Source organism: Podarcis gaigeae, assembly GCF_964106915.1.
Source record: "Podarcis gaigeae genome assembly, chromosome: 2".
In the NCBI taxonomy this organism is placed as follows: Eukaryota; Metazoa; Chordata; class Lepidosauria; order Squamata; family Lacertidae; genus Podarcis; species Podarcis gaigeae.
Genome location: NC_139679.1, coordinates 107,046,814 through 107,062,817, shown reverse-complemented (window position 1 = coordinate 107,062,817; position 16,004 = coordinate 107,046,814). Strand labels below are relative to the sequence as shown.

Here is a 16,004-nt window from a genome sequence, read left to right as displayed (position 1 = left end):
AGAGTGTTTGTTGTGGGGGAGGAAGGGAAAAGGAGATTGTTTGCCGCTTTGAGACTCTTTAGGGTAGTGATAAAGCGGGATATCAAATCCAAACTATTCTTATTCTGTTTTGAATATTGTGTTGTGGAAACCAAGCCAGATGGGCGAAGTATAAATAACAAATTATTATTATGGTCTCCACTGCGGGACTTTAATATAATGTATTGAATGGGGTAAGCAGAGAGAAAGGACTTCCCCAATCATCTGTCCATCTTGTGGCCATATGGATAAAATATATAGAAAGCATTATCTCAAAATACAGATAAATACATATAGTGTAACAGGCAGAGTGTAATGTCTATAGATATTACTAGATATATAGTGTTGAACTGGGCGGGGAGGAGGGAGAAAGAAAGCAACCTCCCCTCCCTTCCATTTTGTGGCCGTTTCTCCTGAGAGGCCTAGCTCGCGGCGCCCGCCCAACTCCCAGGCGCAGGAACGGGGCGCCTCCCGGGCCAGTACTTCCGCCCACTCGAGCCACAGAGTATACCCCAGCGGCCTAGAGCGGGCAGCGCCGGAGCTCCGTCTACCCCTGCGCGATCCCTCCTCCAAACTTGGCGGAGCGCGGGGGGGGAGGGGAGGGAAACCAACAGCAACTCTATGGTGATTTTGCGGGCTTCTTCGGAGCTGCTCTGGTCTGGCGCTCGGCTGCAGCTGCAACAACGGCGGCGGCAGGAGCGGCATCCCCGCGTCCACCCCGAAGGCGGCGGCAGCTGCAGCAGAAGAAGGAACGGCATGGACTCCCGCCCGGCCCCGCTGCCTCGCGCTACCCCCTGGCGCTCCCTGCCTTGCCCGCGCGCCCAACTCCGCCTCGACCTGGTGCTCTGTGGCGGGCAGACCTTCCGGTTAGTGCGCCCCCTGGCGGCTCCCGAGCGCGGAATGGCAGCCTGCTAAGAAAGGGGGTCCCGCCCCACCCCCCCCGCCGCCAATGTCTTGCTCCCTCCCTTGTATTATTATCTCCAAGGTGCCGCTTTCTCGCTGCCCCCCCCCCTTGCCTGTTCTCCCTCTCTCGGGTTGCCACCTTCTCTCTCTCTCCTCTTTCTGCAAGGCTCTTGTGCAGTGCAGTTCCCCCCCCCCCCCTCGTTGGCATGGAGATGGAGATGAAGCTGCGCGTCCGAAAGGCACAAAAAGATCCTCCATATATGTATAAATATGGCCAGCTCTGCCCTCTTGCCGATGGCTCTGCATTGCGCTTTCAGCAAAGCAGCATTGTGTCTCCTCCACGGAACCTCACCTGCAAATTCTATGCATCCTGGCCACAGGCTTGCAAAGGATGGGTTGCTTACTTATTATGGCAGCTGCTCTTTTTTTAATAATTCGGAAGGTGAGAGACAATCCGCTTTGGAAAAAGGGACACTTTTTTAGACTGGCGGGCTACAGCACAATTCTAACCAGGGCTGTTTTTTTCTAGAAAAGGGTGCTGGAAGTCACCATGAACGGCAACGAATGGCGCCCACCTGAGAGGTGCCAGAACTGAGCTCCTGTGAGTTCTCTCTGGGGAAAAAGCCTTGATTCCAACAGTGTCTACTCAGAAGTACGACCTATTGAATTCAGTGGGGCTTACTCCCGGGTAGGTGAGGTTAGGATTGCAACTTTAACTCCACTTCTCTCCTGCTCTCCACAACCATCTGTGGAAAGCAGCTGTGATGAGCGTTAAAATGGCCGTACCTTGGTTTTTGAACAGAATGTGTTCACAAAGTCCGTTCGATTGACTTCCAATTGCGCAGGTGCCCAGAAACAATAGTGGAAGCCATACCAGATGTTCGGCTTCCATAAAAATGTTCAGAAACCGGAACACTCACTTCCGGTTTTCAGTCGTTTCGGAGCCGAAACGTATGAGTACCAAGGTGTCCGACAACCAAGGTACGACTATACAATATATAAAAACTAGGCACCAGGGTTAAACCAGGTTAAACCAGGGTTGCAGTCGCTGAAACGGAATGCCTAGCTGCCCTTTGGGGGCCAGACGGCTTGAAAGCTGTATTTTTCAATACGACTTTTTGCTTCCTGACATTCATCTATCTGACTGCACAGATAGAATTCTACAGGATGTGTTGCTAGTGTGTGAAAACCATCAAGATCCAAGGATCCCCAGGGAAGCATCTTCAGGGGGTGGAAACATCAGGCACCATCCCAGCACCTGAGCGTCTTTGCTTGGTTGTGAGTGGCTGATAGCCAAATGCAAAATGTGCCTGGTGAATTTCGAATGCTGGCTGTGATATGTCAGAGGGGTATATCTGTCTGTGTGGCAGAGTGCATGCATTGCTTGAGGAAGGTTGCAAGTTCAAATCTTGCTAACCGTGATGGCTCTGCTCTCCCTCCACTGTGGGAGGCAGTAAGTCACCAAATACTAGTTGTTGGGAATCACAAGTAGGAACAGTGCTATGGGCTAGGGACCTGCTTGTGGGCTTCCAGTGGACATCTGGCTGTTAGTGGCAGCCCCCAACTTGGATGACTGTGAAAAAGGATTAGAGGAGAGGGCTATCAGCAGCTACTAGCCACAGTGGAAATGTTCTACCTCCATTGTTGGGCAGTGATGCTTCTGAATATCAGTTGGTGGAAAGCACAGGAGGGGAGAGTGCTTCTGGTTGGCCACAGTGTGAACAGGATGCTGGACTAGATGGGCCTTTGGCCTGATCCAATAGACCTCTTGTTGTGTTTTTATCCTCCAGCATCTCCAGGTAGGGAAACCGTGAACCGTTTGTGAAACTGTGGGAAGCTACTTCCTACCACTACAGAGCCAGATGGTCTCATTACGCAGCTTCCAAAAGTCTGCATTATTGATCAATAGTGTTTTCATTCAGTTCTTTTAAAAAACCGCAGACATCCTGCTTCTAATCAAATGCACGACTTCATAAAGTAGAATAAGCAAATCTTTCTCAGTTCTTTAAATTCCTTTGTGAAGGATCACAGGAGCCCAGAACATCACCCATCTAGGATGTTTTTATCCCTTTGGGCTGCTACAACTGGGAGGATACAATGCTGAATAGAAAGTTAATAAGGGAGCCATTTTTTTGCAGTTTGGGGGACGCATTTGATGTCAGAAGAGCGTGCGTGTGAGACAAGGTGTCATGTACAGTGGTACCTCGGGTTACAGACGCTTCAGGTTACATACGCTTCAGGTTATAGGCTCCGCTAACCCAGAAATAGTACCTCGGGTTAAGAACTTTGCTTCAGGATGAGAACAGAAATCGCGCAGCAGCGGGAGGCCCCATTAGCTAAAGTGGTGCTTCAGGTTAAGAACAGTTTCAGCTTAAGAACGGACCTCCGGAACGAATTAAGTACGTAACCAGAGGTACCACTGTACATTGGATTGTATCCATCACTAGTCCTGCCCAGAGGAGACACCTTGGAGTTAACAGACATACCGTATCTTTTGCTCTATAAGACTCATTTTTCCCCTCCTAAAAAGTAAGGGGAAATGTGTGTGCGTCTTATGGAGCGAATGCAGGCTGCGCCGCTATCCCAGAAGCCAGAACAGCAAGAGGGATTACTGCTTTCACTGCACAGCGATTCCTTTTGCTGTTCTGGCTTCTGAGATTCAGAATATTTTTTTTCTTGTTTTCCTCCTCCAAAAACTAGGTGCGTCTTGTGGTCTGGCGCGTCTTATAGAGCAAGAAGGTAAGTTCTTAACCTGAGGTACCACCATAGCTGGTGGAAGTGTACTGTAGGATAATGAAGCATGGCTCTATGGTTCTGTGGCTGTGAGGTTGTGACGGGACTTGTGACTCCAAAGATACAGGTCTTGCCACCTTCTGGAGCATAAGGGGAAAGGCAGAGGAAGGCCTAGGTTAGCTTCTCCAAACCAGTCGGTCTGTCCCTGCTGCTAATTAGCCTTGCGTTTCTCTCAGGTGGTCCGAAACCAGCCCTGGCTACTGGACTGGTGTGTTGGCAGGCCGTGTCTGGACCCTCACCCAGTCAGAAGAACAGCTCTGGTACACGCTTCATGAAGAGGAGAAGGAGGATGGCAGCAGAGAAGAAGACGGCCTCTCTGAGCCACCGCTGAAGAAAGGCAGGAAGCAGGCACAGCCCGAAGCCATCCGGGCTGGTACCAGCGAGCGCCCAGGTGGGCATTTGTCAGGAGAGCTGGTCCGGGGGACGGATGGGCTGACTCCCTCGCAGATCCTCCAGGATTATTTCCAGCTGCACGTCAACTTGTCTGCGTTGTACCAGGGCTGGTCCTATGTGGACTCTCACTTCCGAGAAGTGGCCATCAAGTTCCCAGGTAGGTGAGGTTCAGGGTGGCATTTCAACTCGATTAACTGTGGTGGCACGAGCGAAGGATAACTTATGTGATGGAAGAGAGAGAGGAGAGGGGGCAGTTTTCCCAGTTCACCCACACATAAAATACAGTTTAAAACATCAATAATAAATTCAGAATTCAAAAATCAATTTAGGGGGGGAAATCCATCCAATAAACATTAGATAATCACCAGGGCTAGCTGGCTAAATTAGTCCTATTTGGGCCAGTGAGGAGACCAGGGGAGAATTAGCTGTGGGATCCCAGAGCAGGTAATCTTCATAAAAGGGGAGGGGAAGGGAAGGAAGGGGAATAAAAGATCAGGCTAAGTTCAAATTGAAAGCCAGGCGGAATAGCTCTGTCTTACAGGCCCTGCGGAAGGAAGTTAAATCCTGCAGGGCCCTGGTCTCATGGGACAGAGCATTCCACCAGGTCGGAGCCATCACTGAGAAGGCCCTGGCCCTGGTGGAGGTTAATCTGACTTCCTTAGGACCCAGGACCTCTAAACTATGATTATTCATGGACCTTACGGTCCTCTGCGGGGCATACCAGGAGAGGTGGTCCCATAAATACGACCTTGCCTCCCTCCCACCCTCTTTTCTTCTCAGGGGTGCGGGTGCTGCGACAGGACCCCGTAGAATGCCTCTTCTCCTTCATCTGCACCTCCAACAACCACTTGTCGCGCATCACCAACATGATCCAGCATCTGTGCCAGGTCTTTGGGCGCCGCCTCTGTCAGCTGGACACCAAGACGTACCACGCCTTCCCCTCACTGCAGGCAATGGCAGGTAAGGATGCTCTGTCCCTTAACAACTGAGCATGGAATATGGTGAAATGCTATGAAAACTTAGCCTCAAGTAGCTTTTACCCGCTTCCTTTGTTGGTGCTGCTTCTTGAGTATCTGGAACAATGAAAGACGGCAAATTTATTGACCGCCTCAGAAACTGAGATCGCTAATGTATGGAATTATCCAAAGGGGCCTTCTGTGGAGGATTGGCTGACATTCTTTTGAGAGACTAAAAAGGGAGCAGGTGGCGCTGTGGTCTAAACCACTGAGTCTCTTGGGCTTGCCAATCGGAAGGTCAGCAGTTCGAATCCCCGCAACCGGGTGAGCTCCCGTTGCTCTGTCCCAGCTCCTGCCAACCTAGCAGTTTGAAAGCACACCAGTGCAATTAGATAAATAGGTACCGCTGTGGCGGGAAGGTAAATAGCATTTCTGTGCACTCTGGCTTCCGTCACGGTGTTTCGTTACACCAGAAGTGGTTTAGGGAAGCTTTTAATGTTTGATGTATTACAGTATTTTAATATATTTTTTTGAAGCCGCCCAGAGTGGCTGGGGAAGCCCAGCCAGATGGGCGGGGTATAAATAAAAAATTATTATTATTATTATTATTATTATTATTATTATTATTAATTTATTTATTTATTTATTTATTTATTTATTTATTTATTTATTTATGTATTTAGTCAGTCCTGCTGGCCACATGACCCAGAAAGCTGTCTGCGGACAAACATCTGCTCCCTCGGCCTGAAAGGCGAGACAAGCACCACACTCCTAGTCGCCTTTGACTGGACGTAACCGTCCAGGGGCCCTTTGCCTTTTTGCCTTAATGTTGATTTAAGCAGGATAAATCTCCTGAGGGTTAGGAAAGGATAGCCTATAAAAAATTCCAGCTGGATACACAGAATTAATTTTGTTTGCTTATTTGTGTTTTATTGAGAGTATTTCAGTGAGTTAAAGTAAATAAGAAAGAGAAGAGAAGAGAAAAAGAAAAAAATACATTAAAAGCATTAGAAAAACAGGAAAACAACAATATCAAAATAATAAAAATATATAATTAAGGTTGCAGACCTATGTAGTATATATATAAATAGATAAACTTATTGTTTCCCTCAAGCATACGTTGGTTCATTACGGTGTCGATAAATAGGTTCCATAAATACAAGGGATTAATATACAGTGGTACCTCGGGTTACATACGCTTCAGGTTACTTACGCTTCAGGTTACGGTCTCTGCTAACCCAGAAATAGTGCTTCAGGTTAAGAACTTTGCTTCAGGTTGAGAACAGAAATCGTGCTCTGGCGGTGCAGCAGCAGCAGCGGGAGGCCCCATTCCCCATTAGCTAAAGTGGTGCTTCAGGTTAAGAACAGTTTCAGGTTAAGTACGGACCTCCGGAACGAATTAAGTACTTAACCCGAGGTACCACTGTATTTGTTTTTGGGATGTGGAGCATGCATGTTACAGTGGCATTGCTTCGTAGCTGACCTGTAAGCTGTGTGCTCATCTTTTCTTTTAGAGGACTGGTTAATTGACCAATGTTGTGTTAGCCATTTCTTCTAGGAAATAATAATGGCTGCCGGACATGCGTCTTTCTCTAGACGACCGTAACAGTTTCTTCAAAAGGCTGCCATCCTTCTTTGGGTGTCCTGTTGCAGGAGCAGACACAGAAGCCCGGCTGCGGGACCTTGGTTTCGGATATCGGGCGAGGTTTGTTAGCGAGAGTGCCCGCGCTGTTCTGAAGACGCTTGGTGGGGCTGCCGGCTTGCAGCAGTTGAGAGCCGTTCCTTATGAACAGGCTCGACACGCCTTGTGTACGCTGCCTGGAGTGGGAGCCAAGGTGAGTACAAATTAGGCACCTTATCCCTCTGTTGTTATTGCCCACCTAGCGCCTCCGTTAACATCTTTTGGGTGCCAGGTAAAGACTTGGGGTTTCCCATGCAATATGATGTTGTTTAGCTACTAAGCGTGCTACCAAAGGTTCCCGTGGCTTTTACAGGGTTTGTTTCATTCCGCTTTTATGGCGTATTGTATTTTTATGTTTTCAGTGCGTTGTAAGTCAATTGGAGTCAATTGGAAACTAACAAGTTTAAAGATGGTGTTGATAATGTTAACAGTAGTTGTATTTTATTTTATTGATCTTTCTGAATGTTGTTCCTGTTTGTGTTACAGTAGGGTAGGAGAGCTGGGGGCGGAACCACACATCTGGCAACCAATATGCCCCTTTGGTTTCATATAATACATGGGTAGACGAGTCTAAAAAGCCCAGAATGCAAATTTTCACAGCCCTCTAGCAGCTATGGTGGCTCATTTACCAGAAGTAATATACAGTATTTTTATATACAGTATTTTTGGGACGCAGGTGGCGCTGTGGGTTAAAGCCTCAGCACCTAGGACTTGCCGTTCGAAAGGTCGGCGGTTCGAATCCCTGCGGCGGGGTGCGCTCCCGCTGCTCGGTCCCAGCGCCTGCCAACCTAGCAGTTCAAAAAGCACCTCCGGGTGCAAGTAGATAAATAGGGACCGCTTACCAGCGGGAAGGTAAACGGCGTTTCTGTGTGCGGCTCTGGCTCGCCAGAGCAGCGATGTCACGCTGGCCACGTGACCCAGAAGTGTCTCCGGACAGCGCTGGCCCCTGGCCTCTTGAGTGAGATGGGCGCACAACCCCAGAGTCTGGCAAGACTGGCCCGTACGGGCAGGGGTACCTTTACCTTTTAATATACAGTATTTAGCATTAATTCTGGAAGTGTATAAATTATTGTTTGTTTGTTTGTTTGTTTGTTTGTTTGTTTGTTTATACCCCACCCATCTGGCTGGGCTTCCCCAGCCACTCTGGGCGGCTTCCAACAAAATATTAAAATACAGTAATGCATCAAGCATTAAAAGTTTCCCTAAACAGAGCTGCCTTCAGATGTCTTCTGAAAGTCTGGTAGTTGTTGTTCTTTTTGACATCTGGATGCCACTACCCAGAAGGCCCTCTGCCTGCTTCCCTGTAACTTCTCGCAGTGAGGGAACCGCCAGAAGGCCCACGGCACTCAATCTCAGTGTCCAGGCCGAATGATGGGGGTGGAGACGCTCCTTCAAATATACTGGCTTCTGACCAAACTAAGCCTCCCAGAGTTGAATATTAATGTATTTGAAATTTGCTTCTCATTCATGTACTGATAGGCCTTAAGGATGCCTCATTTTGCTGATTAAAGGGGAAGAGAATTAAGGTTTTATGGCCATATTGGGGGGAGTCGTACTGATGTATATCTTGGCATTGGTTGCCAGCTGTGAAATATATTGGTATTTTCAAGCTCTCCTACCCCACTTATTACTGCTGGTTCTTGCTGTGTGCTAATGTTGTGACGTGGTTTACAATTTATTATGAATTTATTACTGTGAATTTATACGCTGGGGAACACCTTAGACGGGTTTGATCCTAAAAGGTAGCTTACAACATTTTGAAGGGAGTGAACAAATGAATACATAACTATAGGTTATAGAAGAAGAAGAGGAGTTTGGATTTGATGTCCCACTTTATCACTACCCTAAGGAGTCTCAAAGTGGCTAACATTCTCCTTTCCCTTCCTCCTCCACAACAAACACTCTGTGAGGTGAGTGGGGCTGAGAGACTTCACAGAAGTGTGACTGGCCCAAGGTCACCCAGCAGCTGCATGTGGAGGAGTGGGGAAGCGAACCCGGTTCACCAGATTACGAGTCTACCACTCTTAACCACTACACCACACTGATAATTTAATAATTATTAGGGGAGCAATCCTATGCACAAGAAACTGGTGTAAAGCAAGCCAGTGTAAATTAAGAGTCAAGTTATAGCATGCAGATCCAAAAAGAAATTAAAGCCCTACAGGTTCAATATTCGCAGTTAGTAAATCAAGAAATTGAATGGAAGATAAGAAGGATGAGACAAAGAAACTTTGAATCTGCAAATAAATGTGGGAAATTACTAGCCTGGCAACTAAAAAAGAGACAAAAACAAAGTACTATTACAAACATTGTTACAGAAGGAAAATCGGTAGAGAAACCTGCAGACATTAGAAAATGTTTTTATAAATATTATAAGCAACTGTATAGATAGATGATAGATAGATAGATAGATAGATAGATAGATAGATAGATAGATGAAGAAGTTTGGATTTGATATCCCGCTTTATCACTACCCTAAGCGGCGAACAATCTCCTTTCCCTTCCTCCCCCACAACAAACACTCTGTGAGGTGAGTGGGGCTGAGAGACTTCAAAGAAGTGTGACTAGCCCAAGGTCACCCAGCAGCTGCATGTGGAGGAGCGGAGACGCGAACCCGGTTCCCCAGATTAAAAGTCTACCGCTCTTAACCACTACACCACACTGGCTCTCTTACAACATTTTGAAGGGAGTGAACGAATGAATACATAACTATGGCACAAGGGCTGGAGTGTGGTAGGGCAGGGGACTGCTTGAACTTTGACACCCGGCTGCCTGTTTGTAGCTGTGTGTCCTCCAGCAACGGCAAACAAGGGCCGCTATCGTGGTGCAATTTTCTTCGCTTCCCTTTGCAGGTGGCCGACTGCGTGTGTCTCATGTCTCTGGACAAGGCGGAGGCCGTGCCGGTGGACACCCATATATGGCAGGTTGCCAAGCGCTACTACGGCCAAGAGCTCGGCATGGGAGCCCGCAGTGTGACTGAGCGGGTGCACCGAGAGATCGGTGAGGGCCAGTGGGGTCAGGTGCCTGCCTCTTGTGAACCCTTCCTGGATTTCGGTTCAGAATGCAACCTCAGACTTGCATTCCACATTGGGACCCTTGCCACAGCAGGTGGCGCTGTGGTCTAAACCACTGAGCCTCTTGGGCTTGCTGATTGGAAGGTCGGCAGTTCGAATCCCCACAACAGAGTGAGCTCCCGTTGTTCTGTCTCAGCTCCTGCCAACCTAGCAGTTCGAAAGCCCACCAGTGCAAGTAGATAAATAGGTACCGCTGCGGCGGGAAGGTAAACGGAGTTTCTGTGTGCTCTGGCTTCCGTCACAGAGTCTCATTGAGCCGGAAGCTGTTTAGTTCTGCTGGCCACATGACCCGGAATGCTGTCTGTGGACAAACGCCAGCTCCCTTGGCCTGAAAGTGAGATGAGCACAGCAACCTCATAGTCTCCTTTGACTGGACTTAACTGTCCAGGGGTCCTTTACCTTTACCTTTAGGTCCCACTGCTTGCTGCTGTATACTGCCGGCATAACTTTAAAACAAGGTGACGATGACAAAGTGGGCAGCAATGCCCACTACTTCAAAAAAGCGCCAGAAAATACACAATTCGCTTGCTCGAGGCCCAGAGGCTTGCGGATGCTCCATCAAATAGAGGGGTTAATGGTTTGCTGAGATGCCACTCAACTGTGGCTGCTCAGTTGCAACTTCTCAAACTCACTCTCGCCTTCCTCCCAAAAAGCAGTGGGCAGCAGAGCCCTTTCAGTTATGGAACAAGTTAGAACCAATCATTGCCAATTGCTGCAAGTGCTCACTATGGTCTGTCAGGGAACTCCTCTCCTAATAATAATAATAATAATAATAATAATAATAATAATAAAATTTTATTTATATCCCGCCCTCCCCAGCCGAAGCGGGGCTCAGAGCAGCTAACAACAATAAAAGTAACACAGCATTCTAAAATTAATTCATTTTGAAATCAATTCAAAATCAAATTAATGGCAACCATTGGGCTAGAGTTCTGTGAGGATTACCAAAGGAGGGGGTCAGACTGTGCCCTGGCCAAAGGCCTGGTGGAACAGCTGTGTCTTGCAGGCCCTGCGGAAAGATGTCAAGTCCCGCAGGGCCCTAGTCTCTTGTGACAGAGTGTTCCACCAGATCGGGGCCACAGCCGAAAAAGCCCTGGCTCTGGTTGAGGCCAGCCTAACCTCCCTGTGGCCTGGGACCTCCAAGATATTTTTGTTTGAAGACTGTAAGGTCCTCCGTGGGACATACCAGGAGAGGCAGTAAAGAGATTAGGGCTCTAATCTTCAGAATGGGGGTGGGAACATCCGTGTAGATAGGAAGCATTCTGGCCAATGCGAGCCAAGGGAGAGACATCACCATGTTTTGGCGGTAAAACACCTGCTTTGAGTGCAGAAAGTCACATGTTTTATCCAATCCTGGAGAGGCAAGGAAGACAGTACGCAGCTAGATGGACCCAATGGGTCTTGCTTGGTATAAGGGAGCTTCCTTTGAAGAATTGGTTGTGTGAATCCACTCCCTTGTCAAGGCAGCTTGTTGCCTTCCAACTCACTAAGGCTGCCCTCTTGACTGCTCTGCCTTCAGGGAATTTCTTCCGGAGCCTGTGGGGACCATATGCTGGATGGGCACAAGCGGTGAGTAAATGAGTGGAAAATCCTCTTCTTTTTCTTCTGCGGCTTTGTGCAAGGCCATGCATGAGAAGGGAACACACAAGAACAGCTAGATCGTCCAACTGCAGGAATCGGCTTGAGGGTAAAGTAATTCAGAATTGTAAGAATCCTAGCTTTCGTTGATTTTTTTTTTAAGGGCATCAGAGTGAATGGTCAATGTCTGGGGATTATCTCAGAAGCAGAAACAGTTAAGTAAATCTGATCCAGCTTTTCTTGCCACAGCGACTTGTAGGGGAATATTTACTTCATCTAGGCCAGGGGTCAGCAAACTTACCGCGCCTCGGGCCGGTGTCTCCAGTGCCGATCACACAGCAGGCCGGAGGGCGGGGGAGTGCGTGCCCATATGCATGTGCATATGCTATTTCCGGCGCATTTCCAGGTCGGAGGAGCACCAGAAATAGCTTGTGCACATGTGAACGGGCCTCCTCCGACCTGGATGTGCACCGGAAATAATGCTTGCGCATGTGCAAATAATGCTTGCGCATGCGCACAAGCTATTGCCGATGCTCCTCTAGCCCAGAAGTGGGCAGCTGCACAGCGCCGGTAGGAGCAGGTGGTGGCAGTGGGTGGCAGGGGTTGCTGCGGGCCAGATAAACAAGTCCCTCGGGCCTTATTCTGGGCTATGTTAAAATAATAATAATAATAATAATAATAATAATAATAATAATAATAATAATATTATTATTATTTATATCTCGCCCTCCCCATCCGAAGCCGGGCTCAGAGCGGCTAACAACAGTAAAATAATACAACATACTAAAATCATTTCATTATAAAAATAATTCCAATCAGATTAATGGCAACCTTTGGGCTAGAGTTCTGTGCGGATTGCCAGAGGAGGGAGTCAGGATGCGCCCTGGCCAAAGGCCTGGTGGAACAGCTCTGTCTTGCAGGCCCTGTGGAAAGATGTCAAGTCCTGCAGGGCCCTAGTCTCTTGTGACAGAGCGTTCCACCAGATTGGAGCCACATAAGAAGAGAGCTGCTGGACCAGACCCAATGTCCACCTGGTTTAGCATCTTCCTTCCCATAATGGCCAGCCAGGTGGTCCTAGGAAGCTCGCAAGCAGGGCTTGGAGGTGATAGCTCTCCCCACTCCTCCCCAGCACTGGTGGAGGAAGAGGGGTGTGGAGAGAGCACACCGCCCCCGGCAGCGTGATCCCGGTGGGGTACCATCACGGCTACCCCCCCACCCGCACTGGGTGCCATGCCCCCGCAGGTGGCGTGCCACACCCCAGGGATGCGCGCCAGCCCCTTCCCTTCCTGCTCTCCCCTCCTCCCCCCCCCCCCGGTGCCGGAGCACGAAGCTCTGCCACTGCTCCCCAGTCATTGCAATTTTTGTGGAATACTTCCTCTGAACGTTAGCTAACATGGAGAACAGCCATTGACAACTGGGACCAGCATGTTTTTGTCCCGTGTTTTCGCTGTTCCAGGTCCCTCTGCCTGCATGTCACCTTCTACCCAACTCTTCTCTGCCTCCTCTATTCCTCGCTTTCCCCGCCTCCTCCAAGTTGTCTTTCCCCTTTTATCCATGCGTGCGGGAGAGATGTGGTGGCTGTCTCTTTTCCCTGTGTGCCTCTGCAAGTCCAAGGATTCTCTGGGGCCTGCAGTGGACCTCCCTCTTGCTTCCGAGTCGTAGCGATCAGAACATCTTGCTTGAATTGGCCATTAGAAGGAATAATAGACCCACCGTCCCAAATTACCCGTTTCCCTTTTAAAGCTTTCTGACTCAGGTGGCCACCCCTCGGTTTTGTGGCAGTATGTTCTCCAAATTAATCAAAATGTTGCGTGAAGACGTTTCTTCTTTCAGTCTGTATATACAGACAAAATAATACACAGCCCAGTAGATGCTAATCTAAGGTATGCTTACCTGTCCTGTTTTAAACTGGTCTGAATGGTGCATTTGTGCACACAGCCTTTTTGCCTCTAGGCCTGTTTTTGTTTTGTCTTGGCCTCAGTGTAAAATTGCCAATTTGTGTATACCGTATTTTTTGCTCTGTAAGACTCACTTTTTCCCTCCTAAAAAGTAAGGGGAAATGTGTGTGCGTCTTATGGAGCGAATGTAGGCTGCGCAGCTATCCCAGAAGCCAAAACAGCAAGAGGGATTGCTGCTTTCACTGCGCAGTGATCCCTCTTGCTGTTCTGGCTTCTGAGATTCAGAATATTTTTTTTCTTGTTTTCCTCCTCCAAAAACTTGTGGTCTGGTGCGTCTTGTGGTCTGGTGCGTCTTATAGAGCAAAAAATATGGTAATTGACATTTGCTTCTTCTGACACAGCTGGCAAAACTCTTACCTGGCTCACACAGAAACCGGCTTCCTCCTCTCTTGGGGGGCCTATTTCCAAACCACCTTTCGTAAACATTTGTTTCCCCCCACAATTCTGACTCTCTGCCCTCCCTCGCCAGGTTCTTTTTTGCGCCGATCTACGAAAGTACCAGGAATCTTCTGATCCGGATGCCAAGCACCGCTGTGTCAAAGTTGCCAGGAGCACCCTTCCCACCTTGACGTCGTAACCTCTCCCACAGCCTCCTGTTTTGTGTGCCTGGCTTGGGCAAGTAAGAAAAACCATGTCCCCTACAGGGCTGGAGAGGCACAGGAACATCCACACCAAGAACAGGGGCTGCCAGAAAGAGAGGCAGGCTGGTGTGCTGTGGGGCTCTCCTCTTAGTTAAACTGCTGTTGTCTTTTTTCCACCAGGGGTCTCTTGTGGTGGTTGTAAGCTTGATGTGTAACCGCAATGTATTATAGAATAGAATCTCCTTTTTTTTCGTTTTGTTTTGTTCCTGTGGCTTTGGTCATTTGCTTTGGCTTTGGGGTACAGTATTAAGTGTGGCGTAGGCCGGTTTCTCAGTTCAGGCCTTTGGGTTTCCCAATTCAGAGTCCCTACTTACCAGAACCAGGGTCTTGGTTCTATAGACCTAGACCTAGGAGTTACCTCACTTCAAAAAGTATTTCTCCACATAATGGATGTGTGACAGGTAGACTTCAAGGCCAGCTGCTGAGGGCTGGAGTCTCATCGATATCTGTGATCTTGTTGACACATTGGGTGGGGAAGTGGGGAACTAGCTGGTGGCGGTTTTCCCAGATCCCACCATGCTTAGCAACTTCAGTGGGCCCTATTAAACTTTAATCTAGGTGTGGTTTAAAAGTTAGGCTAGAGTGTCCTTTGAAATGAGATTTTAAGTTGTGTGCGCGTGCGAAAGGGAGCTCCACGGCGCTCTCATTTTGTACGTAACTTGTAAATGTACATGTTTGTATATACATAGATACAACGGTGTCTTTGTGCATGTGCTCTGCGATGGCAAAACCCTCGCTGCTGGTTGGATTAAGGAATTCCCACTGCCTGCCAGACATCAGTTTGTGCAGCAAAATACACTCTGCTGGGCCTGAGGAACAAGTTTGTAATGAACTCAAGTCCCCTTGCTTCCAGAGGGACCAAGGCTGAAATTGCAGGCATGCTTACCCAGGAGTAAGCCCCATTGAACCCAGTGGGATTTATTTCTGAGTAGAGACAGTTGTGCGACTTATCAGGACCAGTTTTAGTTGAACTGGGGTTATTGTGTTTTGCTGGTGATCAGCTTTCTAGGGAGAGGACTAGCCACCCGCTGTCAAGGTGGGGATAGCAGAGAACGCCAGGTTGTTTGCTGGTATTCCAGACACTAAAAATGGCTGCCATTTGGGCCGAAGCCCAGCCCAAGAAGCTCCCCTCTTGCCTCCCTTCTGGCTTCATATTATATTCCAACCGCGGAAGAAGTACCTTCTGGCCTTGAAAAGCAGGCCGTCTTCCCCCTCCCAAACTATATGCATCCATAAACATCTACCAACACATTCACCCCTCTGGCTTTTGCATCAACATAGACTTCATCTGAAGGAACGTTCGTCTTGTTTATTTAACAGGCCTAAGTTGAGTTTTCTTCCTTTATTCTAGTCTGGGCTTTTAATTCACCTCATATTTTTTTCTGCTCGAACCTAAAACCTAAAACCTCTTGTTGTATTAAATATTATTATCCCTTTTCTCTTCCTCCCACTAATATGGAATGTTTCTGAATACATTCACTGTAGCTCAATATATCTCTTTGTTTTTCATTCTGAAGTGTCCTTTTCCGTCAATTTTTGTTTGTTTGTTTGTTTTGGTAAAACATCCTCCATTTCTATAGTGGAGTTTAAAATCATATTTTGTAACCTGTACCGTGAGAATGCTCTATGGCCAGAGCTAAGCCCTTTAAAATCCTGCTGATTTCACTGGGAGAGACTTAAGCGTGCTTGTTTCTTCCCCATCAAAATCCATAGGATTTGAAAAGCTGGCTCACGGGCCTGTTTTGGTTTTTTTTTTAATCATCCAGCGATTTGACCTACAGTTCCCTATACCCGCCCCTGCCTTTTTCGCCCCTGCCTATTTATTTCTACCCTTTTATAAAGTGCTTAGCTGACTTCGAGGTGCTGTAACGATAACAATAAACAAGTTGTGTCCTCCTAAAACTCTCCGCTTCTAGCCTTCTTTCACTTTTAGAAACAGATCTAGACACTACCAGGTGTGTGCAGACCCCCCGCCCTTGGTTGGTTGCTGGGTCAGGGGGCATCAGCGG

The 16,004-nt window shown here is 48.1% G+C and overlaps 2 protein-coding genes across 2 annotated transcripts in view; one reads left to right on the top strand and one right to left on the bottom strand.

The window, feature by feature from the left end:
- The window catches only part of CAMK1 (calcium/calmodulin dependent protein kinase I), a 289,871-nt gene that overhangs the window by 229,386 nt on the left and 44,481 nt on the right, over positions 1-16,004 (bottom strand). The window lies entirely within an intron of this gene.
- Positions 599-15,897, top strand: OGG1 (8-oxoguanine DNA glycosylase). Its single transcript, XM_083724855.1, has 7 exons — positions 599-884; positions 3,891-4,264; positions 4,888-5,067; positions 6,717-6,898; positions 9,597-9,744; positions 11,338-11,387; positions 13,824-15,897. Exons 1-7 carry the CDS (start codon positions 640-642, stop codon positions 13,929-13,931), a joined length of 1,287 nt encoding a protein of 428 aa, XP_083580981.1. The 5' UTR covers positions 599-639; the 3' UTR covers positions 13,932-15,897.

Bases quoted from the DNA above. Each gene is read 5' to 3' on its own strand.
- OGG1 (XM_083724855.1), top strand. From the start codon at position 640: ATGGTGATTTTGCGGGCTTCTTCGGAGCTGCTCTGGTCTGGCGCTCGG. The intron at 885-3,890 runs GTTAGTGCGCCC...CGTTTCTCTCAG, and splicing joins TGTGGCGGGCAGACCTTCCG to GTGGTCCGAAACCAGCCCTG. The intron at 6,899-9,596 runs GTGAGTACAAAT...TTCCCTTTGCAG, and splicing joins TGCCTGGAGTGGGAGCCAAG to GTGGCCGACTGCGTGTGTCT.